The sequence below is a fragment of the Mesoplodon bidens genome, assembly GCF_964165515.1.
Source record: "Mesoplodon bidens genome assembly, chromosome: 2".
Taxonomy (NCBI): Eukaryota; Metazoa; Chordata; class Mammalia; order Artiodactyla; family Ziphiidae; genus Mesoplodon; species Mesoplodon bidens.
The window spans coordinates 63,685,662-63,713,471 of record NC_138177.1 but is presented as its reverse complement, the minus strand read 5'-3'; the positions used below and the strand labels follow the sequence as shown (position 1 = coordinate 63,713,471).

General features: G+C 40.9%; 1 protein-coding gene and 1 pseudogene across 3 annotated transcripts in view; one reads left to right on the top strand and one right to left on the bottom strand.

Moving 5' to 3' along the window:
• Positions 1-319: 319 nt before the first annotated feature.
• On the bottom strand, positions 320-1,219 carry LOC308629670 (translocon-associated protein subunit alpha-like; annotated as a pseudogene). Its single transcript has one exon. The product of its transcript is annotated as a translocon-associated protein subunit alpha-like (transcript).
• A 547-nt stretch (positions 1,220-1,766) lies between these two features.
• Positions 1,767-27,810, top strand: part of SMYD3 (SET and MYND domain containing 3) — a 754,146-nt gene continuing 728,102 nt past the window's right edge. For both annotated transcript variants that reach the window (XM_081224651.1, XM_081224650.1), the window contains exon 1: positions 1,767-2,001. In XM_081224651.1, coding sequence (XP_081080777.1) covers positions 1,838-2,001 — 164 coding nt within the window. In that variant the 5' untranslated portion in view covers positions 1,767-1,837. The remainder of the gene's footprint in view (positions 2,002-27,810) is intronic.

Here is a 27,810-nt window from a genome sequence, read left to right as displayed (position 1 = left end):
TTCTGGTAGGACCAACTGCTCACACGCACACACATAGATTTTAATGGTTAAAAAACCCTCAAATTTGTTACTTTATTTATTTATTTATTTATTTTATGCACCACATGACATACAGGATCTTAGTTCCCCGAGGAAGGATGGAACCTGTGTCCCCTGCAGTGGAAGTGCGGAGTCTTAACCACTGGATCACCAGGGAAGTCCCTAGATTTGTTACTTTAGAAAAATAAATGCAGTGGATTTTCAGCAATATTATTGACTCTGATTGCTCAGTCCACACTTAAGTAGTAGTTGCTTTCTACGGTGATAGGGCTTCTCTGCACTAATTCCCATCATGTTGAAAAACACTAGTGCAGGTTAAGTAAAGACCGAACTGTTGCACAAAGGAAGATTTACTCATCAGATCCCACTGATGTGCCTGTTTCCTGGGCAACTTTCTTGGTGAAGCTTTACTGATCTGATTCAAAGTTTCCTGAGGAATCCAGCTCATGTCAACATCATTCTGACTTGACCTACCCATCTCTACTTCTGTATGGGTCTCTTGTGCTTTTTAGATTCCAGGAGCTGATGAAGGCCAACAACAACAAAGAGCCCAAGACGAGTAAGAAACATATACACAACGATTGTTTCTCCATCTAACCCATCTTCTGTCTCAATAATTGTAACTGTTGATGGAAGACAGCATCTTGGAAAATGTTGCTGTTCAAATCTTTGTAGTTCAGATCGATGACCAGACCAAAGGGCCTTCCACCCATGGGCTCTGCAAGAATGAAGAAGTACTCAAAAACTGCCTGCCTCTGGGGCGGCACTACAGTGTTCAGAGGAAGAGCTGTGAAATTCTGGATGTAAAATTGGTAGTCCTGAAGATAATGGAATGAGGTGTCTAGAGATTCAACAATAAAATCTGGTCTGTAAAGCCTACCAGGAACTTCACAATGTTATCTGCTGGAAACTCTCCTTTCACAAACAGGATGGTTGTATCTGCACTCGGTGAAGCTTCAGGTTCACCCGATACATCTTCTTCCTCTTTATCTTCGGCCAAATATGTGGGTTCATCATCTTCCACCTCTGCTTCATCGTCATTTATAGAATCTTCCACTGTTTCTTCATCTTCTGTAAGATCTCGAGCCGCTGCCAATGAGCCTCCAGGATCTCCTCGGAGCAAGAGGCTGGCAGGGAACAGCAGCAGGAGAAGCAGCAGCAGGCGGGGGAGGGACTTCATGGAGCCGCCGCTCCGGCGTCCAGTCCCTGTCCGTTGTAGTTTCATAGCATATTGTTCTTATTCTGTGGAAATGCATGCTACAGTATTTAATTATGACATATCATGATGTAAAGTATTAGTTATGAAACGTTATGATGTCTGCAACTTTCAAATGGTTCAACACAACTTTCAAGCGGTTCAACAACTTTTATAAACACACACGTACATACACATATACGTACATACATACTGGGAGAAAATGAGCAGAAACCGCAAAATGGTAAGAATTGTTTGATCTAGGTGGAGGGTATACAGGTGTTCACTGAACTGTGCTCTCAACTTCCCGTCTGCATTAAAATTATCCTAATAAAATGTTGGAGGGGAAAAACACCGCCTCTCCTCGCGGAGCCGCCTCGGGTCCGAGAGGCCGGGGGAGCAGGTGGGAAAGCCAGCAACGCCCTCACCCAGACCAGCGGGACCAACCTCGAGACTCCATCTGGGCATGCTCAGAGGCTCCGTCGCGCTCGCCCCGCCCCTCGGGGTACGTGAGCGCAAGGCGCAGGCGCCCGGCTCCCGGCAGCCCGCGAGACGCCAGCTGCGAAACGCGGCGGACGCTTGAGCTGAGGGGAGTCTGCGAGGATGGAGCCGTCGAAGGTGGAAAAGTTCAGCACCGCCGACAGGGGAAACGGGCTGCGCGCGTTGGCGCCGCTGCGCCCCGGAGAGCTGCTTTTCCGCTCGGATCCTTTGGCGTACACGGTGTGCAAGGGGAGTCGTGGTGTCGTCTGCGACTGCTGCCTCCTCGGGTACGTACCTCCCTCGCCCACCTGAGTCCAGAGCAGTGCGGGGTCCGGGGTGCTGAGGGCGTGGCGGGGGGGGCAGCCCTCCTCGGGACTCCCCCTGGCCGTGGCTGCACAAGGTCTCGGCGGTGCTGCCCAGATGCCCAGCCCCGCACTTCCCAGATGCGCGGCTCCCGGGGACGCCTCGCAGCTGACAGACTCCGCTTGGCCGTCCGTCCCCTGGGCTGCCTCGGCGGGGGTTAGAGGGACCCCAAGCGCAGCCCCTGCAGCTCTGCAGGGCAGAGCTGGACCCGCTACCACCCCACCCCGCCGTAGTAGTAACTGGAGAGAGCCGGTGGACAGACTTAAGGGGAAACGTTGGGCCGTGGGTAGTTTTGCTGGGGAACAAAAAAGTCTGTGTCTCGGGCGATAAGCTTCATTGGTGCCGTTGTGGAAATCACAACGGGGTGAGTGGGAGCACGGATGGTGTAAGTCAGGCTGACAGCCGAGGCCTCGCCAAGAAAGTGCGGGGCTCGCAGGACGCGGAAGAATCTTGCTGTTCACGGAGCACTTCCTGTGGTCCAGGTTCTGTTTGGCCTGGGATACAAAGATGAACGGGACGTCCTTAAGAATCCTTAAGGAGCAGATAAGTGTGCGAGATAATTAATTACAGTGTATCAGAAGGGCTGAAATAGAGATGCAGTACTGTGGTGTAGGAGTATAAGTTACTGAGCTTCCATGGTGTGCTTTGCATTTAATGACTGTGCAGGCAGGTCTAACTCTTCACCACCTATCTAGATGCAAGAATTCATGTGAAAGTGTTTTATAAGCCTGTAAGCACTGGATCAATGTAAAGTGCTATGGGAGAGCAATTTATGGAAATGTGTAGTATGTATGCACAGTCATAGGAATTGTATTCAAGCAACAATTGTTCTTGAGCTCCTATTACATGTCAAGGAGAAGAGCTGTGTTTGAGATGGCCGGGATGATTTTTTTCCATGACTGCTCTTCCAGACCTATTAGTCTGGGATTGCAGTGGATGGAGGTGAGGGGGTAAGTGCAAAGCTCAAATCAGTAGCTTGACCATTAGTATTACTATGTCCTTATTTGGTTCATAATTGAGAAATTTATTTAATTTTGTATTTTAAAGTTACTTAATTGTATTTGTTGCTTCCTGAAGTAATGATAACAGCAACAACAACAAAAATTCTTTGAGGAGAGAACAATTTGAAGCTTTTGTAAACTGTGTGGTTGACAACAATTCATTCCTTTCAAGGAATGAAATGCTGAAGGCTTCAACATTGAAAGTTATAGACCTTTGATTCTCATTCAAGCAAATTAGAGAGAAAGCTGGGATGTTCCTCCTGTTAAATCCTTTGGAGATGTTTCTAGAGTTTGAATGTAGTCCAGAACAGAGAACATGCTTTTTCTTAAGTCTTATAACATTAATTGATGAAGACGTGGATCATTTTGCAGACAAAACCAGACTGCCAAGTTATTTAGTAGTTGGAATAGAAAAGTTTTGGAATGAATACACCATGACAGATTATTAATTGAATTATCGGAGCTGAACTTGAGTTCATATGGAATATGGAATTGTTCATTTTCCAAATAGACTGCACAAACCCAGCCCTTTGTATGTGGCATACTTCTTGATTTACCATTACAATTCCATTACTGCTATCACTTATTTTTCTTATTGACAAGAACTGTAACGATTTAAACGAAAAAAGGAATTTCATGAAAGAGTTTTGGGGAGTTCTCGGCATCCTTTTAAAGTCTAGAGGAAACCCAGCTCTGAAAATGGGCAGGAACCAGGGGAGTTCCACAGTCAGAATTGCACTTCAGAAGTAGATGGGGTTGGGACCTGGAGAGTACGTTCCTTCTGACGCTGCCTGGTAATACTGGGTTCTGCAGCATGTATCGCCAGCACTATGACACTGGACCCTACTGCTATTGCTATTCTTGCCACCACTGCCGCCGCCACTGCTGCTTGGGAAACTGGTTATTGCTGGAAAGTTGCCCGCTCAGCCATGCTTCTTTGTGATATTAGCTTTTTCTTTTTCTTTTTCTATTTAATTTTTTGGCTGTCCGCAAGGCTTGCTGGATCTCAGTTCCTGGACCAGGGGCTGAACCTAGACCGTGGCAGTAAAAGCCCAGAATCCTAACCACTAGGCAACCAGGGGAACTCTGGATATTAGCTTCTGATTCACAGTTCTCAGAGGGGTTCTTGGATTGGTTGAGCTTGGGTCACTGCCTGCATCCTAGCTACAAGGGAAGTTGAGAAGGTGAGTAGTCGGCCTTCATGGCTTTTAAGAAAGGAGGCAGGTTCTACTTCCCACCATATGCATATTATAATGGGGAAATCAGCAAACATAAACATAGGAAAGGTAATATCAGCAAATGCTAAGTAAGGATCCAAACAAAACAAACTAAAACAAACAAATGGATTTTTTTATACTGGACTAACAAACACTTGTTTATTAGTACTTTACACACACAAAAGTATTTGCACTTAATTTTGGATTGCTAGGACATAGTTCACAAGTGCTGAACTAGTGCTGCTAGTAGTAGGAGCTCTGTTGAACACTTCTGCTTCAGTGGTTGTTGTGTTTCTGAAGTGCTTAGTTGGGAATCACCGCAGCCTGAGGGTAGTGTTAGAGAAATCAAACTTTGGTGCGTTGTCTTATGCAGTTTTCTACCAATATTGAATGCTCATCATTGGGGAGATACAGTTCTGTGTAACAAGGTGATAACCTTATAAGTAAAATTTGTTTCTTTACTTATTAACTGTGAAGTCCTTAAGAGTAGATGTCTTTCAATTTTTATAAACCCCAGTGCCTGGCATGTAGTAAGCTTTTAATTTGTAGTATGAACATCTCGCAGAATTCTCCTCTAGTTGTTTTTGTCCTTTTGCTGCCTTCCATTTGAATTAAGAAATGGAATGAAAATATTAGACTGTAACGAATAACAACAGTTCCATGGGAAGTGGGGGAGGAACAAAATAGAATGAAAGAACAGGTATTTATTGTAATTACTTCATTACTGTCCAGATCATTTATTGTTATAAGATTCTACCTGATTTCCTTTGGCCTTGGGCTGTTTTGATTAGTGCTTTAGTTCTTGCATATTTATTTTTATTAATAGAGAAACTTAAACCTGCTTCATGACTTCTCTTGCTTTTTTCCTTTCATGAAGGATTGGCTCCTGTTTTTTTGTGTTGTGAGTGGGAAAGAATGAGGTATATAAATTGGAGAAAGATTAAATGACAATGAAATTGTGACCTGAAATAATTTATATTATCCTTTTTCTGCTGTTGCACACATTTTTTTTTTTTTTTTTTTTTTTGTGGTACGCGGGCCTCTCACTGTTGTGGCCTCTCCTGCTGCAGAACACAGGCACTGGTCGCGCAGGCCCAGCGGCCACGGCCCACGGGCCCAGCCGCTCTGCGGCACGTGGGATCCTCCCAGACCGGGGCACGAACCCGCGTCCCCTGTGTCGACAGGCGGACTCCCAACCACTGCGCCACCACGGAAGCCCTGCACAGATTTTTAATTTGATGGAGCTGGAGAAGATTGACAAGGGTTATTTGTGTCTTCTCTTTGCTTTGGTATATGTAGCACATAAACTTCCATTGTAATTATTTTGTTTGTAGGTTGCCCCACTTAAGTGACCTAAGTCTAATCTTTATATATCTGGGACCTAGTACACAAGAGATGCTAACTGTTGGAGTTGTGAAGGGATACTATTTTGGGGAATTTAAAGTCATTCTACGTCTGTTTTTGGTTTTCTAAAGTTCCAAGTTACCTGCAGTTTCCATATCAAGAGCTTCCATGGCAAACTCTAATAATAGTTTCTTCTGTAGGGTAAAGAGGGTATTTCTTCCTCAGTAAAGCCGAGTATGAGGCTTAGTGCCTCCCAGGAGGAAGGAGAATGAATTGGAAGTGGAAAGCCCATCTTTTTTCAGCCCTGGTGGCTTATGGGAAGCAGGGGATAGAGGTGGGGAAAATAGATTGTGAGAAACATATGTTCTGACCTTCCTTGTCTGGCCAAAGTTCTGGGGTTGGGGTGAGGGTATTAAATCGGTTGGCGGGGCAGTCAAAAGTAGAAGGCCTTAAAAAAAAAAAAAGAAAAAAGTAGAAGACCTTTGGCTCTGCTCTTTATTTGAAATCTTGAGAGCTGTGTAGGCTGTTGCTGTGCCAACATTGGGGGCTAGGGCATAGCAGTGGTAAGAGAAAGTGGCCGGCTGCATGAGTCTGTGGTAGCAGGGGACTCTGAAGTGCTCTCATGTCACTTCAAGGATGTGGACAAGCTTAGAGGCCTGGTGGAACAGCAGACATCATGACGAAGGACTGTGTGACTCTAGGTCAGTCAGGAACATGGAGACCAGAGATGGGAGGCAGCATGACATCCCAAAAGGTGAGATGGCACCAGTCCAGCCATAGGACCTGATCACTGCCTAGCAGCAGAGACCAGTGAGGATCCATAGAGACGTCAAGATCTGAGGTCTTGCCACCATAAGGGTGTCCCATAAGCCTCACTTGGAGAAATATTTACTTGAAAGTGACTGTTGAAACCAGCTCTGGTAAAGAGTTAAACTTAAATGTCTGAATATTAACTGGAAGAGACTGAGATATTATTTGGCAAATATTACATTTCTGGCTATTTACTAGGGTGAGTGTTCTTGAGGAAGCTTGGATTAATTATAGAAAAAACAGCCCCATGTTCATGAGACAGAGTAGATCAATTATAGGAAATAAAGCAACTACATTTGAGCTACAGTGTGGGTAAATATGATCAGGCAGTAAAGGGCAAAAAAAAAGAACACTGGTGAGATGATGTAATCCGTCTTGGCCAAGGGCTGAACCTGGGTTGGAAGCAGGAGGGAATACCGTCTTATACTGGGGTAAGAAGAAGAGGTGCCTGAGAAGGTAACAGCAGTGACTGCAAGGCTTGAGGACAACTAGGGGGGCGGCTGCTGAGTGACAGAGTCTCAGAGAGGAGAAGGTGTGAAATATTCTTCTAGGAGAGGAAAGTGAATTGCTTAGGAAAATATAGCGGGGTTGCTGGGAAGTGCACTTAGAACTTTTGTTCATTTATTTACCGTGAGAGCAGTTAGCAGACTAGTGCTCTTTTCTCCCAGTGCTCGGCAGTTTGACTGTGAGAACTGGGCTCACCCAGGACTGCCTGGTTATCATGATGGGTGGAGAGAGGAAGCAGGAAGCTGAAGTCGTGGGCAAGGAAGAGTGTAATCATGGACCATATTTCTAAGCTAGGGACTGAGGTCACGAGGAAGGTGATGGACAGTGAAATGTGGTGGAAGCAATGGATTAGAGGACCTGATGTGCTCAAAGCGATGGTGGAGTGGTCAGAGGATGGGATGACTTGACATATATATGCTTTAGAAGTAGTGTGTGATTTGGTACCACAGGGTTTAGGGTATGCAGAAAGTGGCTGAGGTAGGGAATAAGAAAAATGTTGGCATGATCAGGAGACTGAGAGGCTGAGGTGTTAGATGAATCTTCTAAATAAGTGAAGTTACCAAGAATGCTAGGCATTGGAAGGAATAGTTTCAACAAAGGCAGAATTCTCATTTTGGCTTCCTGACCCGGGGTTTAAGGGCTGACCAGAAAGAGCCAAGTGGAGACAAGGAGGCGCTCACTTCTGTTCAAATAGTGTATAAAAGACATTCTATGGGTTTACAGCTGGTTTTGTGAAGTATCCCAGCACCAGGTGCAAGTGAGCTGCTGTAGTGTTGCAGACTCTTCCTGGGAGGATGGGCTTGGAAGGTGGAAAGACTAGCAAAATCTTCTCAAGGGAAGAACCTTGAGAGATGCATTGAAATCAGGGTTTGCACATTCCTGGACAATGGCTAATGGGCTTACTGGAGGGTCAAGGACTTACAGTAAAATAAAGTAGAAGGATTGATAATGAGGTCGGTTGGGAAAGGACTCTTTGGATATGACTTCCATTTTTCTTTTTAAGTGGGAGTTATAATTCCTGTTTCTTTTGCTTCGTCCTTTTCTTCTGCATGGAAGTTTGGTGAAGGGCTGTATGGCAGAGCCCTGAGCCTGAAAACATTTGGTCCATGTGAATGCCACAGCAGAGGACGTTCTTAATCAGACAGGAGGGCCTGCTTTGTGGATAGCAATAAGTTCTCCTTCTTCAGGCAGCCTGGTGCTTGTTCAAGGGCTCAAGAACAGAGCAACCATGGGGACAGGGATGGAGGCTGGTGCCTAGAACTCAACAGTGCAGGCTTCCTCTCACCATGGCTATTGTGGCTTTTACTGGTACAGAGTGCCCAGTTTGTTAGGGATCCTGAGTTCCCCAAATGGCAGCACATGTTTGGGAACCTTGCCAGCTGGTGTCAGGTTTTTATTTTAGACCTTTTTTTTTTTTTTTTTTGCGGTACGCGGGCCTCTCACTGTTGTGGCCCCCCCCCACTGCGGAGCGCAGGCTCCGGACGCGCAGGCCCAGCGGCCACGGCTCACGGGCCCAGCCGCTCCGCGGCACGTGGGATCCTCCCGGCCCGGGGCACGAACCCGCGCTCCCTGCATCAGCAGGCGGACTCCCAACCACTGCGCCACCAGGGGAGCCCCTATTTTAGACCCTTTTGTCATGGAGGAATCATTGATTTGTTCTCATTGGAACACTCATTTTTTCCTGCCCTTGGATTTGCCTTTTCTACTTGTGCTGCCATCTCTGAGACCCACTGAAATCTTCTGTGAAGCCGTGCTACTCCTTACAAGATTGGCTCTGACCTTCACAGAAAGAGAATTGAAGCAGCGGGCTAATACCTATGGTTTGACTGCTCTTGACTTACGCTGTCATTTGAGGCAGCTGATTTCATACACCAGTGGTTCTCAAACTTCAGTCTCAGGACCACTTTACCCTCTTAAAAATTATAGAAAAAGATTTCATAGGAGGGTTCAAATAAAAAGTTATTTAGGGCCCTGCAGGGGTTTAAACAAAACATAACCATGCAAGCAGTGTGGTTATATTTATTGATTTTACTGCTTAAAATATTAAAACTGATAAGTTTTGAAATTATATACAGTCGGCCCTCCATGGATCAAAGATATTCAGGGGACAGAAGAAGTCCAGAAAGTTCCAAAAAGCAAAACTTGAATTTGCAGTGCAAAGGCAACTATTTACATAGCATTTACCTTTTATTTACAACTATTTACATACATTTACATTGTATTAGGTATTATAAATAATCTAGAGATGATTTAAAGTATATTAAAGGATGTGTGTAGGTTGTATGTAAATAGTATGCCATTTTACATGAGGGACTTGAGCGTCTGAGGATTTTAGTATTGTGAGGGTCCTGGAACCAATCCATTGCAGATACCAAGGGACAATTGGATTTAAACATAATGAATCATTGCATTTTGACAAGGATTTTAATGACACAGACTGTATTTGCAAAACAAAAGAAAATTTGCTGAGAAAATTCGCTTGCTTTCATTTTTGTATGTCTCTTTAATGTCTGGCTTAATAAAACACCCTCAGATTCTCACAACTGCTCCTGCATTTAGTGTATTGTAAAATAACAAGTCATTTAGCCTCTAGAAAACTCCACTGTACATTGTGAGAGAAAGAGAATAAAAAAGACAAAAAATGTCTTAGTATTATTATGAAAATAGTTTTGACCTCGTGGGCCTCCTGAAAGGGCTTTGGAGTCCCGGGACCATACTTTGAGAACCACCGTTATAAAACACTGTACATGTCTTTTGTGACATTTGGAGAGGCTCAGATTTGTTCTCTAGTGTATGTTGTGAACCATGAACAATATTTGTTCTGGTTTTCTTGTAACCTGCCAGGATATACTGGGATCAGGAACCAAAGTATGGAGTTAGTGCCTCTCTGTTAGGATGACTTGTTCAACGTTTGCTTCCCATCTTCTAACTCTGGCAGGTTCTGGTCGTTTAAGAGTCAAGGGACTTGCGATGGTCATTAACCTTGATTATTAAGGGAAAGTAAGAGAGCCATTTTCCATTTACTTGTTGCCACAGTATGTGATGACTGAAAATTATTATTCAATAGCTAATATTGATTATCACTTACTAAGCAATGACAGGCATGATTTTAAGCGCTTTACCTTAAATAGTACTTCACTTAATTCTCATAATGACTCTAAAATAAAGTGTCTATTATGTTCCTTGTAAGCACAGCTATGAACTAGAGAGCATTCAGACATTTGTAGGAGTGTAAATTGGTATGCCCCTTTGGAGGGCAATTTGGTAGTACCTAGCAAAATTGAGCACTATGTTTTCTTGACCCTATTTTTGGGATTCTGACAAATGAAAATAACAATGGTTGCACAAGGATACTTAGTATAGCATTTTGGTAATTAAGAAAAAAGGAGAGAGAATTTTAATGTGCATTAATAGGAACTGGTTAAGTTATGGTGCAGCCATATTGTAGAATCCATGTAGCTGTTAAGATTGAAGTGGATCTGTTTCTACAGTAGATGTGGAAACAGTGGATGTGGAAACATCCAGTATGTGTGTAGAAGTCTGGAAGAACACCCCAGAATTCTAATATGGTAACTTTTGGAGGATGGGACTTAGAGGGGGGAAGATATCCTTTTGTACTTTATATATTTTGTATTTTTCAAAGCTTGTATCACTTTTTGTAATTAAAGATTTGAATAAACTTTGAGAAAGTTTTTGTTTCATTTGGAATTGTATAAAAGGGTGGTGCTGCTTGGGATGAAGATGACTTTGAAATTTTTGCCAGTTTATGTCTGCTTTTTTTTTTCTTTGAGTTGCCAGCTGATTAGACCAAGAGTGAACCTCTTGATAAAACATGAGCCAGGTGAGCCAGTTTACTGGCTGGCCATTGGCATTAGAATTTGAACTGAGAGAAGTAGAACTTCTGTTCATGGTCCTCATCATAATTCTCCTTGCTCTGACTTTGCTCAGGCCTGGTTATGCAGCTTTCCATGGTGTTTCTGAGATATCACAGTATCCATTAGTAAACTTTATTCATTTTCCTTGGGTGGATACATAAGATGACTACATTTCTGAGCCTCCTTGCAGTTAGACTGGGGCTTTTGACTCAGTTTTGGCCAATGGAGTTTGGGCTAGAGGTTGCACAAGCCACTTCCAGGTCTACCACAAAATATCCTGTGCCATGTTCTCTGCTCTCTCTTACCTTGTCTTGATGACTGTGGAGGCAGTGAGTTGAGATGGAGAAAACAAGAAGTATGAGTCATGGCATGGAAGAGAGCTGCTCTGGGGAATCACTCTGCATGCACCAGATTTAGTAGGAGCTAGAAATAAATCTGTTAAGTCACGTAGAGGAGCCCTTATTTAACTTTAATGTGCATAAGAATCACCTGAAGATCTTGTTAAAGTGCAGATTCTGATTCAATAAGGTCTGGGTTGCGTGTAAGATTCTGCGTTTCTAACAAACTCCTAGGTGATGCTAAAGCTGCTGGTCTGCTGATCACACACGCATAGCAGAGATTTAAAAGGGTAAATGAAATGACTTATAGCCTACCGTAAGTACTCAGTAAACACTTATCCAGTGGATATTTGAGCTTCCTGAATAAGATGAAAAGGAATTAGACACTATACATACATAATCAAATGTTTAAATGATTCCTAAGTGCATATCTCTTTTATGTATCATGGACTGGAATTTAGTTTTAGTATTATGTGTGCAGAAAATATGAAATGAGAACCTGGAATTATCTTAAAGATCATTTTGAACATTTACTTATTTTTAAATTTTTATTTATTTATTTATTTATTTTTGGCTGCATTGGGTCTTCATTGCTGCACACGGGCTTTCTCTAGTTGCAGCGAGCTGGGGCTACTCTTCGTTGCGTTGCGCGGGCTTCTCATGGCGGTGGCTTCTCCTGTTGCTGAGTGTAGGCTCTAGGCACGAGCTTCAGTAGTTGCAGCAGACATGTTTTTCTTTTTAACAGAACATTCCTTATTTTAGGTATCACATCTGGAGGTTAACAAGGTCCTTTCATTGATAGTGTGAAACTGATCACTCAGTCAAGCTGTTGTCCTATTTTTGCCACTGTGTAGTATTTTTCCCCGCAGCCAGTTTGTGGGGAGACGTTGTAAGATCATGGAAATATCCTGTTCATTAAAATTTCCCCTAAGATTTATGCATCCGTGGATGATTATTGATTGAATCTTTGGTATAATAGTTGAAAAATGCTAATTTTTCACCTATAGCACTCCTCCACACTTGCCAGTTGACCTTCAGTTCAGCATTCTACCATAAGAGCCTGTCCTCCTTCCTTACTAGTTATCTTGTTATTATCAGTATGGACTCACGTATTTCCATTTTTTCAGTGGTTTAGAATTAATTAGGTACCAATTGTTTTGGTACTCAAATTGTCCCAGATCTTTTTTTAGTATGAAACCTTTCAAGGTAGATCCTGTGTCCTTGTGATATGCCCCCAAGTTTTCTTTCTTCCTCCCTCCTTCCTCCCTCCCTTCCTTTCTTCCTTCCTTCTTTCTTTTCTTTCCTTCTCCCTCCCTCTCTCTTTCTACCTACCCTTCCTTTTCTTTCCTTCTCTTCTCTCTCTTTTTTTTTTCTTTAACACTTCCTTGCTTTCTGGCATAACAGATGTTCTAGACTCATCCTGTACCCATCCTGCCAAAACTCTGGAATCAGTATTTCTCTGAGGATTCCTGGTTTCTTTTAGTGAGGAATAATATTAGAGACCAAGATCTGAGTGCTAGATATGCTCACTGGCCCTGGGATGTTTTTGCTCTTTGACTCTTTCAGAGGACAGAGGAAGTATGCAGGTTCATGCAAATATGCATACATATACACATACATACACATATTTTAGAAATCATGAGTTCGCATCAGTACTTTCAATTCTGACTTGTCTTCTCAGGGTTCTTTGTTGCCTTTTGCCGTTCTATAATTGTATATCCTTTCTGGCTCAGTGAGAACTCTGGCCCTCGAAAGCCTCAATGTATTTACTCATTTGTTCAACTCTATGTAATATCTAAAATTGTTTCAGAATTGCTTTGCCCACATCATTACCAAAAAGACCCTATGTGAAACAGTACAGAATTTGTTAACAATTTCCCTTTTCCCTCTACTCTGCCAAAGATTGAGAATATACAGTTAAATACTGTGTTCGTTTTACATTCTTTCTTTTTTTCCCCTTCATTATATTTATTGGTATTTATTAGAAATACAATTGAGGGACTTCCCTGGTAGCCCAGTGGTTATGAATCCGCCTGCCAATGCAGGGGACATGGGTTTGATCCCTAGTCCGGGAAGATCCCACATGCTGCGGAGCAGCTAAGCTCGTGTGCCACAACTACTGAGCCTGCATGCCACAACTACTGAAGCCTGCGCACCCTAGAGCCCGCGCCACAACTACTGAGCCCACGCACTGCAGCTACTGAAGCCCATGCACCTAGAGCCCGTGATCTGCAACAAGAGAAGCCAGTGCAATGAGAAGCCTGTGCTTGCTGCAACTAGAGAAAGCCTGTGCACACCAACGAAGATCCAACACTGCCAAAAAAATAATTAAAAAAAAAAAAGAAATACAATTGAGTTCATTTGTTTCAGTTTGCTTTCAGTTTTAGTTTTCCCCCCTCATCCTTTTTGATTTAATTTTGTATTTTGAATATATGGAACATCCACATGCTTCTAAAACTCAAACTATGAAAAAGAGAAGTGTTAGCCCCCCTCCCATATTCATACTGTTCCTCCCTGCCACCCCTTGTAGGTAAGCAAGTTCATTGTTTTCTGGTTTATCTTCTCTCTGTCTCTCTCTCTTTGGTAAAGAGAAGCAAATATATGTGTTTATTATTTTCCATTCTTACACAAAAGGTAGCATACTGTATTTGCTCTTTTGCATTTGCTTTCTTCACTTAAAAAATCTACTCCATATCGTATTTACAGAGATCTTTCTTATTCTTTTTTTATAGCTCCAAAGTACTCCATTTTACGTGTGTACCATAGTTTCTAATTCCCTATGCTTGGACATTTAGGTAATTTCCAGTGTTTTGCAATTGTGAATAGTGCTGTAATCAATAACCTTGCGCATAGGTGTTTTTATATTGTTGCCGATATACACTCAGGGTAAATTCCTAGAAGTGGGATTGTTAGGTGAACATGTAAATGCCTATGTGTGGGGCAGCACCATTTCACATCTCCACTAGCAACATATCAGTATGAGAGTGCTGGTTTTCCTCAGCTTTGCAGACTCAGTGTACTGTCAACCTTTTGAATTTTTACCAGTCTGATGGGTGAGCAGTTGTATCTCAGTATAGTTTTTGGTTTGCATTTAAATTGTATTATCAATAAAGTTAAACATCTTTTCATATGTTTAAAGGCCATGATTATATCAATATCTCTTTGTGAATTGTCTATATATCTTTTGCCTGTTTTTCTGTAAGACTTTTGTTCTTTCCTTCAAATTTAAAACTTTTTTGTATATTAGAGATATTAGTCTTATGTTTGAGAAATATTGCAAATATTTTCTTTCTGGTTGTCATTTGTATTTTAACTTTTCTTGTGATAGAGTAATTCGCATGTTTTCTTCTAGAATTTGTATACTTTAAATCTTTACATTTAGATCTCTGATTCATTTGAGTTTATTCTTATGTATGGTGTAAGGAATGGATCTAATTTTATCTTTTTCCAAATGGATATCCAGTTGTTCCATTTATTAGGAAGATTATTTTTGTCCCAATGATTGGCTCCAGTAATCATATTCTAGATCATATACTAATTGGGTCTAACACTTGACTTTCTACTCTTTTCCATTGGTTTATCTGTCTATTTATGCATAGGTACTACACTGTTTTTAATTACAGATAATTTAATTTCTAGGAGTACTCTTATGTCATCTTCAAACGTGTAGTTTCTTCTTTTTCAATTTTTATGCCTCTAAGTGTTCTTTCTAGGCTAATTACTTTGAGTAATGCTTCCAGAACAATGTTTAATAGTCGTGAAGATAGTTGGCATTCTTGTGTTGTTACTGGCCATTAGGGCTTCCTTACTAATTAAGGTGCTGTTTTATGACTCAGGTACATATATTTTATCATGTTAAGGAGGCATTCATTCATTTACATTTTCTCATGAGTTTATTTATTAACATCTTTATTGGAGTATAATTGCTTTACATTGCTGTGTTAGTTTCTGCTGTATAACAGAGTGAATCAGCCAAATGCATACATATATACCCATATCCCCTCCCTCTTCCGTCTCCCTCCCACCCTCCTTATCCCACCCCTCTAGGTGGTTGCAAAGCAGTGAGCTCATCTCCCTGTGCCATGCAGCTGCTTCCCAGTAGCTATCTATTTTACATCTGGTAGTGCATATATGTCAATGCTACTCTCTTACTTCCTCCCAGCTTACCCTTCCCCCTCCCCGTGTCCTCAAGTCCATTCTATACGTCTGTGTCTTTATTCCTATCTTGCCCCTAGCTTCATTAGAAGCTTTTTTTTTGGTTTTAGATTCCATATATATGTGTTAGCATATAGTATTTGTTTTACTCTCTCTGACTTCACTCTGTATGACAGACTCTAGGTCCATCCACCTCACTACAAATAACTCAGTTTCGTCTTTTTATAGCTGAGTAATATTCCATTGTACGTATGTGCCACATCTTCTTTATCCATTCATCTGTTGATGGGCACTTAGGTTGCTTCCATGTCCTGGCTATTGTAAATAGTGCTGTAATGAACATTGTGGTACATGACTCTTTTTGAATTATGGTTTTCTCTGGGTATATGCCCAGTGGTGGGATTTCTGGGTCATATGGTAGTTCTATTTTTAGTTTTTAGTTTTTTTTTTTTTTGCGGTACGTGGGCCTCTCACTGTTGTGGCCTCTCCCGTTGCGGAGCACAGGCTCCGGACGCGCAGGCTCAGCAGCCATGGCTCACGGGCCCAGCTGCTCCGTGGCATGTGGGATCTTCCTGGACCAGGGCACGAACCCGTGTCCCCTGCATTGGCAGGCGGACTCTCAACCACTGCACCACCAGGGAAGCCCTATTTTTAGTTTTTTAAGGAACCTCCATACTGTTCTCCATAGTGGTTGTATCAATTTACATTCCCACCAACAGTGCAAGAGGGTTCCCTTTTCTCCACACCCTCTCCAGCATTAATTGTTTGTCGATTTTTTGATGACGGCCATTCTGACTGGTGTGAGGTGATATACCTCACTGTAGTTTTGACTTGCATTTCTCTAATGATTAGTGATGTTGAGCATCCTTTCATGTGTTTGAAGGCAATCTGTATATCTTCTTTGGAGAAATGTCTATTTAGGTCTTCTGCCCATTTTTGGATTGGGTTTTTTTTTTTTTTTTGATGTTGAACTGCATGAGCTACTTGTAGATTTTGGAGATTAATCCTTTGTCAGTTGCTTTGTTTGAAAATATTTTCTCCCATTCTTAGGGTTGTCTTTTCATCTTTTTTATGGTTTTCTTTACTGTGCAAAAAGCTTTTAAGTTTTATTAGGTCCCATTTGTTTATTTTTGTTTTTATTTCCCTTTCTCTAAGAGGTGGGTCAAAAAGGATGTTGCTGTGATTTATGTCATAGAGTGTTCTGCCTATGTTTTCCTCTAAGAGTTTGATAGTGTCTGGCCTTAAATTTAGGTCTTTAATCCATTTTGAGTTTATTTTTGTGTATGGTGTTAGGGAATCTTCTAATTTCATTCTTCTACATGTAGCTGTCCAGTTTTCCCAGCACCACTTATTGAAGAGGCTGTCTTTTCTCCATTGTATACTCTTGCCTAGAGATAAGGTGACCATAGTTGTGTGTGTTTATCTGTGGGCTTTCTGTCCAGTTCCATTGAGCTATATTTCTGTTTCTGTGCCAGTACCATTCTGTCTTGATTACTGTAGCTTTGTAGTATAGTCTGAAGTCTGGGAGCTTGATTCCTCCAGCTCCGTTTTTCTTTCTCAAGATTGCTTTGGCTATTTGGGGTCTTTTGTGTTTCCATACAAATTGGGAAATTTTTTGTTCTAGTTCTGTGAAAAACGCCATTGGTAGTTTGATAGGGATTGCATTGAATCTGCAGATTGCTTTAGGTAGTATAGTCATTTTCACAATGTTGATTCTTCCAACCCAACAACATGGTATATCTCTACATCTGTTTGTATCATCTTTAATTTCTTTCATCACTGTCTTACCGTTTTCTGCACACAGGTCTTTTGTCTCCTTAGGTAGGTTTATTCCTAGATATTTTATTCTTTTTGTTGCAATGGTAAATGGAAGTGATTCCTTAATATCTCTTTCAGATTTTTCATCATTAGTGTATAGGAATGCAAGAGGTTTCTGTGCATTAGTTTTGTATCCTGCTACTCTACCAAATTCATTGATTAGCTCTAGTAGTTTTCTGGTAGCATCTTTAGGATTCTCTATGTACAGTATCATGTCATCTGCAAACAGTGACAGTTTTACTTCTTCTTTTCCAATTTGGATTCCTTTTATTTCTTTTTCTTCTCTGATTGCTGTGGCTGGAACTTCCAAAACTATGTTAAATAATAGTGGTGAGAGTGGGCAACCTTGTCTTCTTGTTCCTGATCTTAGTGGAAATGGTTTCAGTTTTTCACCATTGAGAACGATGTTGGCTGTGGGTTTGTCATATATGGCCTTTATTATGTTGAGGTAAGTTCCCTCTATGCCTACTTTCTGGAGGGTTTTTGTCATAAATGGTTGTTGAATTTTGTCAAAAGCTTTTCCTGCATCTATTGAGATGATCATATGGTTTTTCTCCTTCAATTTGTTAATGTGGTTTATCACATTGATTGATTTGCATACATTGAAGAATCCTTGCATTCCTGGGATAAACCCCACTTGATCATGGTGTATGATGATTTTAATGTGCTGTTGGATTTTGTTTGCTAGTATTTTGCTGAGGATTTTTGCATCTATGTTCATCAGTGATGTTGGCCTGTAGTTTTCTTTTTTTGTGACATCTTTGTCTGGTTTTGGTATCGGGGTGATGGTGGCCTTGTAGAATGAGTTTGGGAGTGTTCCTCCCTCTGCTATATTTTGAAAGAGTTTGAGAAGGATAGGGGTTAGTTCTTCTGTAAATGTTTGATAGAATTCACCTTTGAATCCATCTGGTCCTTTTGGGATTTTGTTTGTTGGAAGATTTTTAATCACAGTTTCAATTTTAGTGCTTGTGATTGGTCTGTTTATATTTTCTGTTTCTTCCTGGTTCAGTCTCGGAAGGTTGTGCTTTTCTAAGAATTTGTCCATTTCTTCCAGGTTGTCCATTTTTTTGGCATATAGTTGCTTGTAGTAATCTCTCATGATCCTTTGTATCTATGCCGTTTCAGTTGTTACTTCTCCTTTTTCATTTCAAATTCTGTTGATGTGAGTCTTCTCCCTTTTTTTCTTGATGAGTCTGGCTAATGGTTTATCAGTTTTGTTTATCTTGTCAAAGAACCAGCTTTTATTTTTATTGATCTTTGCTATTGTTTCCTTCTTTTCTTTTTCATTTATGTCTGATCTGGTCTTTATGATTTCTTTCCTTCTGCTAACTGGGTTTTTTTGTTGTTGTTCTTCTTCTTTCTCTAATTGCTTTAGGTGTAAGGTTAGGTTGTTTATTTGAAATGTTTCTTGTTTCTTGTTTCTTGTATTGCTATAAACTTCCCTCTTAGAACTGCTTTTGCTACATGCTATAGGTTTTGGGTCATCGTGTTTTCATTGTCATTTGTTTCAAGGTATTTTTTGATTTCCTCTTTGATTTCTTCAGTGATGTCTTGGTTATTTAGTAGCATATTGTTTAACCTCCATGTGTTGTATTTTTTACAGATTTTTTCCTGTAATTGATACCTAGTCTCATAGCACTGTGGTTGGAAAAGATACTTAATATGATTTCAATTTTCTTAAATTTACCCTGGCTTGATTTGTGACCCCAGATATGGTCCATCCTGTAGAATGTTCCCTGAGGACTTGAGAAGAAAGTGTATTCTGTTGTTTTTGGGTGGAATGTCCTATAAATATAAATTAAGTCCATCTTGTTTAATGTATCATTTAAAGCTTGTGTTTCCTTATTTATTTTCATTTTGGATGATCTGTCCATTGGTGAAAGTGGGGTGTTAAAGTCCCTTACTATTATTGTGTTACTGTCAATTTCCCCTTTTATGGCTGTTAGCATTCACCTTATGTATTGAGGTGCTCCTATGTTGGGTGCATAAATATTTACAATTGTTATATCTTCTTTTTGGATTGATCCTTTGATCATTATGTAGTGTCCTTCTTTGTCTCTTGTAATAGTCTTCATTTTTAAGTCTGTTTTGTTTTATATGAGAACTGCTACTCCAGCTTTCTTTTGATTTCCATTTGCATGGAATATATTTTAGCATCCCCTCACTTTCAGTCTGTATGTGTCCCTAGGTCTGAAGTGGGTCTCTTGTAGACAGCATATGTAAGGGTCTTGTTTTTTTAATCCATTCAGCCAGTCTAACCCTTTTGGTCAGAAGATTTAATCCATTTACATTTAAGGTAATTACTGATATATTTGTTCCTATTCCCATTTTCTTAATTGTTTTGGGTTTGTTATTGTAGGTCTTTTCCTTCTCTCTGTTTCCTGCCTAGAGAAGTTCCTTTAGCATTTGTTGTAAAGCTGGTTTGGTGGTGGTGAATTCTCTTAACTTTTGCTTATCTGTAAAGGTTTAATTTCTCCGTCGAATCTGAATGAGGTCCTTGCTGGGTAGAGTAATCTTGGTTGTAGGTTTTTCCCTTTCATCACTTTAAATATGTCCTGCCACTCCCTTCTGGCTTGCAGAGTTTCTGCTGAAAAATCAGCTGTTAATCTTATGGGGATTCCCTTGTATGTTATTTGTTGCTTTTCCCTTGCTGTGTTCAGTATTTTTTCTTTGTATTTAATTTTAGATAGTTTGATTAATATGTCTCTTGGCGTGTTTCTCCTTGGGTTTATCCTGTATGGTACTCTCTGTGCTTCTTGACTTGATTGACTATTTCCTTTCCCATATTAGGGAAGTTTTTGACTATAATCTCTTCAAATGTTTTTCAGACCCTTTCTTTTTCTCTTCTTATTCTGGGACCCCTATTATTTGAATTTGAATTTTGGTACATTTAATGTTGTCCCAGAGATCTCTGAGACTGTCCTCAATCCTTTTCATTCTTTTTTCTTTATTCTGCTCCCTGGCAGTTATTTCTACCTCACTCTGATTGATATTCCCTGGGGTCTGAGGTTCTCTGTTAGTCCAGTGGTTTGGACTTGGAGCTCCCACCACTGGAGCTCAGGCCCAACCTCTGGCCTGAGAACCGAGATCCCGCAAGCCTGTCCCTGGGGGTTCCTCCCATCCCCTTAGGTGTATGTGGTCCCCCACTGGTGGCTGGTGGGTGCCCTAGTTGTGAGGAGACATGAATTCTGCATCTTCCTAGTATGCCATCTTGACTCCCAGTCTCTCTCATGAGTTTTTAATTAAGAAGAGGTGTTGAGTTCTGCCAAAGGCATTTCCTTCATCTATGGAGACTCATATGATTTTTTCCTCTAGAGTTATGAATATCCCACCATACATTTACTTAAGAGAGACTATAGAAACAATTTGTATGTAAGTCTCTTTATATTTCCGGCTTGCTTGCTTAGGTAAAGAGCATCAATAAAATAAATCTGTGTTTCAGTGTTGTGAAATTTTAATCAGTGTGGCGTTTATGCAAATTACCTCCCCCACTGCAGTCTTGCTGTCTAAAGTTCCCAAGTTTCACCAAATAAACGTGAAATTCTTAATTTAAGATGTTAATAAAATCATGGGATAGAATGTTTGAGTTGGATGAGATCTCAGAAGGAATCTAATCCAGTGCCTTTGGACAAAAATCATCAATGAATGCTAAAATAAGTGGGCAAGGGTATGATAAGAAATAGATATTTACACAATTTCAAAGAGTCTTCTTACTAGATACTTATTAAGTACAAGGGAAAAATACAGTAACTTTACAAGGTAAAACAGGTGATCAAATTTGGTATAACCAGTAACAGGACAGACTGACATCATGTGCTTCCTGATATACATTGAACAGGACACAGCATCACTTCTGTGATGTATAGATGCCAGAACACGTAACCTGAATTGAATCATGTGGAAACTTCAAGGAAAACCAAATTGAGGAACAGTCTCCAAAATAACTAGGCAGTACCCTGCAAAAGTATCAAGGATGTGAATGACAAGGAGAGACTGAAGAACTCCAAGATTAAAGGAGATCAAGGAAGCCTGGCAACTGAGTGCAAAGTGTGATCCTGGATCAAAAATTGGACATTAGTGGGACAACTGATGAAATTTGAATAAACCCCATAGATTTGATAATAGTATTGAATCAATGTTAATTTTTTGATTTTGATAATTGTTCTTTAGTTATGTAAGATATTAACATTGGAGGAATCCTTATGAAGGACATATGGAAATTCTTTACTATTCCTTGCAACTATTTTTTATCAGTCTGAAATTATTTCAAAATGAAAAGATAAAAATAAAAACAATGAATGCTTTATCTTTTTGAGATGGATAACGGATGAAGTGACAGGTTGTCTGGTGTTTGCTATTTTTTTTTTTTTTTTGCCTGTTCCATGTGGCTTGTGGGATCTTAGTTCCCCAACCAGGGGTTGAACCTGGGCCCTTGGCAGTGAAAGCCCAGAGTCCTAACTACTGGACCGCCAGGGAATTCCCTGGTGTTTGCTTTAAAATGATGTAGTTGGGAGGTGTTGGTGGGGTTTAAGTTATACAAGATTGGTCATGTGTTGATAATTTCTGAAGGTGGTTGGGGGGGTATATTATACTATTCTCTCTACTTTGGGGAATGTTTGAAATTTTCTATGATAAAAAGCAAAATAAAAGGAAAGGAAAAAGAGCTGTCTTTAAGTGTCTGCTCGTTCTTGGCCAAGCATATTTAAAAGCAAGGCGCCAAAAAGTCTTAGGTTAAAAAAATTCTGGGCATTTTCCCAGTAGGTGACTATATATATGGTTATCTGGTGTCTCCCAACTGTTAAGGCTGTTCTCTGGGGCTGGTCAGTTTTTGTGGGAAGGGATTGTATCAGTTAGGGTTTGATCAGGGAAGGAGAACTCTTGAATGACAAAGCATAAGGATAATAGAGACTAGACTTTACATAAGTTGATAGAGATGCTGTTGCCTCTGCATTGTGGGGTAGGCCTGAAGACACTATAAGTCAGCAGAGCTGGCAGGAAGATAAGCTGATATCAAGTGGGAGAAAGCAAGAACAAATGGGAATCCAACTGGAACTAATAGGACAATTGGAACCTGTGTCTGTCTGTCACTGCCTTCCCCCTCAGTGACACTGATGGCCTACAGAAATTGCTAATGCCCTTTGCCACAGAACTGTTCATGTGCTGGGCCCCATGCCTTGGAGAAGGTTCAGGAAGAGATACAGTGGGAGCTGTTGGAAGAGAGGGCCTGGCTGCTGCCCCAGGCCAACAAGGCGAGCCATTAGATCAGCGACAGTGCACACAAGCTGCAGCAGTACCCTACACAAACTGTCAGAATATAATGAAGGTGGCTGCACTTCTGCCTTCCAAATCTCACCCGTGTCTTTTGTGGCCAAGCTTCACCTAGAATCATACAGAGAGAGAATTTTGGGAAATGTAGTTCCAGTTTGCTATGTTGATAAACTGCAGAAGCCACCACAGTCCCTTGTCAACTATACATACCTTATATAACCGTACTTAAGGTACTTAAGAGACAAGTGCAAGCTCACTCTCCCACCTAACTATTCTTTGCACAACTAAAAACACTAGCCCTCTTCCAAAAAGAGTATACAAAATCCCTTTACCCATCTTTGGGTGATTTCGTTCTTCTTACAGCTGAATCCCATTCTCCCTTTGATATTCTATAACTTTGATATCCTGTAATCAATGTCATTCTCCAAGACCCATCTGTCTTCTACATTGGCCATGTAGGCAAGTCAAATGAGGATGTGGGCGGAATCACCACCTTTGCATCTCACAAATCATTGATGGTAGCATTACACTCTCCAGAAATGCAGTATTGGTTTTGGTTCACTGTTTAGGTAGGTAAAGGCAGTTTGACTTCCAATTGGACTTTTATACCTTAATAGCCATTACTCTATGGGTTAGGGAACGAGAGAGGGGACTATGACAGTTGTTGAGGATTTCTTTTCCAGCTATGCGTTCTGGAACTGGAGAATATAACCGCAAGATGGATTTGGGGGCTCACAAAGCCCACTGTGAGATGAATCCGAGCCCAAATCCCATTGATCCTCTGACTTCCATAAGCTCCTGTTCCTGAGAGATAGGACCACAGTGGTATTTTAGGTTTTCAGGAATTAACTTTAGTTCAGAGCCAGTGTCCAGTAATCCCTGCCCGCCCCCCCCCCCCCCCGACCAAAGTCTGGATTATGTCCTCTTTATAGTGCAAAGTCATCCTTGTAAATGGCTGTAGATTGCTTTTGGAAAGCCTAGGAGGAAATATATATACTATCCATATTTGGCTCTGTAGTAGAGTTCTTCAAGGACCTGACCCTTCCCTTCATTCAAGGGACTCTGGGTCTGTGAAATGGCTCAAATCTGGGGATTGGTGGAGGGACTACAGCACTTTATTTTTTTGGTTATTGAAGTCATACTTCTGTTTGCCAGACCCAGAGCTTTTCCACTTATACTAATCAAGTGAGACTTTAGTAGATTGCCATTCTATTTCATTTCTAGGGAGACCGTGATTAATTAGCCTAGGTCAAAGATCTCTGCAGTTCAGATCTTTCTGGTTACTGTCTTGGCTGCCTTTATGGTATCCACTCCCACCTTATCTTTGGTGCCTAAGTACTATCATCTCTGCTGCCATGGGACCCCCACCATCCCCCCCTCAATTCAGGGAGCCCAGTTTGATGGCAGGAGTTACCACTTTTATTCCTGGCCTATGGAGAACAGCCACCACGGAGCTCTTAAGGGAGGCCAGGGCTCCTCTCATGAAGGTATTTCTCTTAGCTTGGTGAATGGAATGTTTTCTGGGTCCTCCCAGGGACATGGTTAAGGGGTGGGTAAGCAGGTCTTGGGTATTAAATCCACTCAGCATTCTCATCTCCCTAAGCCATCAGGTAACTTCCTTCTCAGTGTACCAAAGTTCTGACATTTCAACTTCATTTAGTGTAGGTCACCTCTAGATTCAGCTTTCAGTCAACCAACTAAGCAGACTGTTAGAGCCATTTCCAGCTGCTTGAGCCAACCTGTTGAATCTGCAGTCTCTGCTCCATATCAATATATCCACTCATATCAATAAATTCATCGTCATCCAGCATTATTTTCCACCTGAATCCAACACTCCAACACTCTTAGCATCCTTTCCCATATGTGTTCCCCAAGTTTTTGTTGATATAAATTGGCAAAATCTTGCAGTTCTTTTGGTACGTTATGCACCTCCAAATAGATCGCATTTTTTAGCTTTATCCTTGGGGCCCTACTAGGACTCGAGTCTGGCCGTAGATCTAGAAACTCTCAGAGGTGGTGAAAGTAGTTCCTGAGGAGGACCAGTAGTCCTTCATAAGGCATAGGGCAGGCCTTTGCAGGTTTCTTCAGGCAAAGGGAAACTAACACCTTCAGAGTGCTTTTACTGGTAAAAGGAATTCAACACAGTTTGGGAGTTCAGGGTACCAAGTTTCACGAGTATCTGCCCAAATGTTTGCATCTCATATTTGGGGCCCCACTCCTTACAATCAGTTCCCTAACTTTATGTAAGAGTTCAACATTTGAGTTTGGAAATTCAGTTGATGTTGTCTTTCAGTTCTTGCTACTCCAGATGTGGTCTGTGGATGAGCAGCACAGTTATCAACTGGGAGCTTGTTAGCAGTGCAGTTTCATGCTGCACCACAGACTTACTGAATCAGAATATACATTTTCTGTACATAATTTCAAGATATCTATGTAACTTGTATTTACACTAAGCTGAGACAAACTGATTTCTGTAAGTACTTTTATTTTTTAATTTTTGGCTGCATTGGGGCTTTGTTGCTGCATGCGGGCTTTTCTCTAGTTGTGTTGAGCGGGGGCTACTCTTTGTTGCGGTGCGCGGGCTTCTCATTGCGGTGGCTTCTCGTTGCAGAGCACGGGCTCTAGGCGTGCGGGCTTCAATAGCTGTGGCACGTGGGCTCAGTAGTTGTGGCTCGCGGGCTCTAGAGCGCAGGCTCAGTAGTTGTGGCGCTTAGTTGCTCTGCGGCATGTGGAATCTTCCTGGACAAGGGCTCGAACCCGTGTCCCCTGCATTGGCAGGCGGATTCTTAACCACTGCACCACCAGGGAAGTCCTGTAAGTACTTTTAAACTTTAACTTCTCAGCAGCCCAGTTGTTGGATAAATATTACATTTGTGATTATTTTGAGGGGTTCTATATTTTACTTTTAAATCTATATACACTACTTCTAAAATTTTTGCAGGTTTATGTTTTAGATGATTTCCCCTTTCCCTCTGAGAGTTCTGCAGGCAGTCTTAATTAGATGTGATGCTCCCTCTGGTGGACAATGGCATGGAAAGCACAGAAACATTTTTTCAGAATAGTGAGGGACTTGGTTTTCTGCTACTAAAACTTAATATCCCTGAGTGATCACCTTCATGACTCTCCTTTCCAAACTGTTCTCAACCTATGACATTTACCATAACTTTTGTTTTGAATTTGAACCAAAAAAACCCACTCAAATCAAATTTTGTCGTGAATATATCTATAAAACTCACCATGATGAAAGAGCATTGGACGAACTGATATAGTAACAGTGCCTTTTTTGGGGGGGCAGGGGGCCGTGCTGCGTGGCTTGTGGGACCTTAGTTCCCTGACCAGGGATTGAACCCGGGCCTTGGCAGTGAAACCACGGAGTCCTAACCACTGGAACTCCAGGGAATTCCCAACAGTGCCGTATTAATAATGATCATGTTATTCACATTAACAGTCAAAAAATCATGTCTGAAACTGGTAGTTGAACTTGAATTTGTGATGACCTGGGAGAAAAATTGTACCTGTTGATCTACTTATATTTATTACTATGAAATATTTTGTGCAAATGATTTCCCCCCAGTTTTTGCTATAATAATTACTTGTTAGGATGAAAATAACAAATGTGACTGTGTGCAATAACCTTGTCTTTTATATCTCGTTCTAATCTTAGAACTCGAATGGTTCCTTTCCCAGGAGCATAGGTATATATCTGAATAGTTCCTGAAAAGGCAGATAACCGATGTGACAAACACCTTAGACATTTTATTTTAAAAGTAGAAATTATCAAATAAAGCCATTATTTTACTTGTTTGAATACGGTAAAAATCAAGAAAGTATCCTCTTTAAAGTTAGCTTGTTGGGCTTCCCTGGTGGCTCAGTGGTTAAGAATCCACCTGCCAATGCAGGGGACACAGGTTCAAGCCCTGGTCCAGGAAGATCCCACATGCCACAGAGCAATTAAGCCCGTGCGCCACAACTGCTGAGCCTGCACTCTAGAACCTGCGAGGCACAATTACTGAACCCCGTGCGCCTAGAGCCTGTGCTCTGCAACAAGAGAAGCCACCACAATGATAAGCCCGCACGCCTCAACAAAGAGTAGCCCCCGCTCGCCACAACTAGAGAAAAGCCCGCGCCCAGCAACAAAGACCCAATGCAGCCAAAGTAATAATAATAATAAAGTTAGCTTGCTTCTATTTTACTGTTTTACACGTGGCCTATTCATGCTCAGTTTTAAACATTTAAGGGCATTTATAGTCCTAGGTTAATATTGATTTTTTTTATTCGTTACTTTGGTTGAGAATTATAATGTTATAAAGTTCTCTGGTTTGTTTTGTTGTTATTAACCATTGAGGCAGAATAAGAGAAACCTCACAAGGAGTAAAGACAGATTGATAGATCAACAGATTTGACTTCATAAAAGTTAAAAACACGTGTATGTCAAAGAACTGTCTTATAATAGGAAAGCCAAGAAACAGGAAAATATTTGCAACATAAAAAGGCATATATCCTTAATATATAAAAATCATTCATAAATTCATAAGACAAAGCAACTTACTTATAAAGTAATACTTGATTTCTGGGATTTTTTCCCCCTTTGTCTCAATCTCTGAACAGTTCTGATCTTCAGATTTTTCTGTGAGAGATTTTCAGATTCATAGGCTCTCAACATTGGCTACACATTGGAAGCAGCTGAGGACCTTTAAAAATACTGATGCATGGGTCCCACCCAGAGATTCTGTTTTAATTGGTTGAGAGTATGGCTTGAACATAGAAACTTAAAAAACTCTCCAGGTTGCTATAATGTGCAGTCTGGGTTGACTACTACTCTCTTTCTTTTTCATCTTAACTGACTCCCTTCCTGCATCTTTAAATTCAAGGGCTAGGGTGAAATTGGCACAGCTGGGTTCAGTCAAGCTACTTATGATATCCATAACTATGCTGTTTAATTTCAAACTGGATATTTACATTAGCATGTTCTGTTCACATTTAAATGATTGTCATATGTAGGACAAGCATGTATTAAGTTGCATTTTTAATTTGAATGTTTGTCATGTTTCTCACAAATTAATTTGATGAGTATATCAAAATTTAATTCTTGTTAGCATCTTTCAGCTACTGTGTTTACCTCTTGTTAGGAAACAGATGTTAATTAGAAAGATTTATGTTGTACAGGTGATCAAGAAAAGAATGCTTGGATATTTAGGTGATAAAAAATTAAATTGCTCAGAGAAACTATTACCTAAATAATAACTGTATTATATTAGATATTATAACTAATAATATAATAACTGTATAATATTAGCACTCAGTTTAGGCGCTGAAATCTTAACCATTTTACAGAAGACCTTCTTATAGTCTGTGAATCATTGATTTTCACTCCTTGTAAAAATTTACCTGTAGAATTTT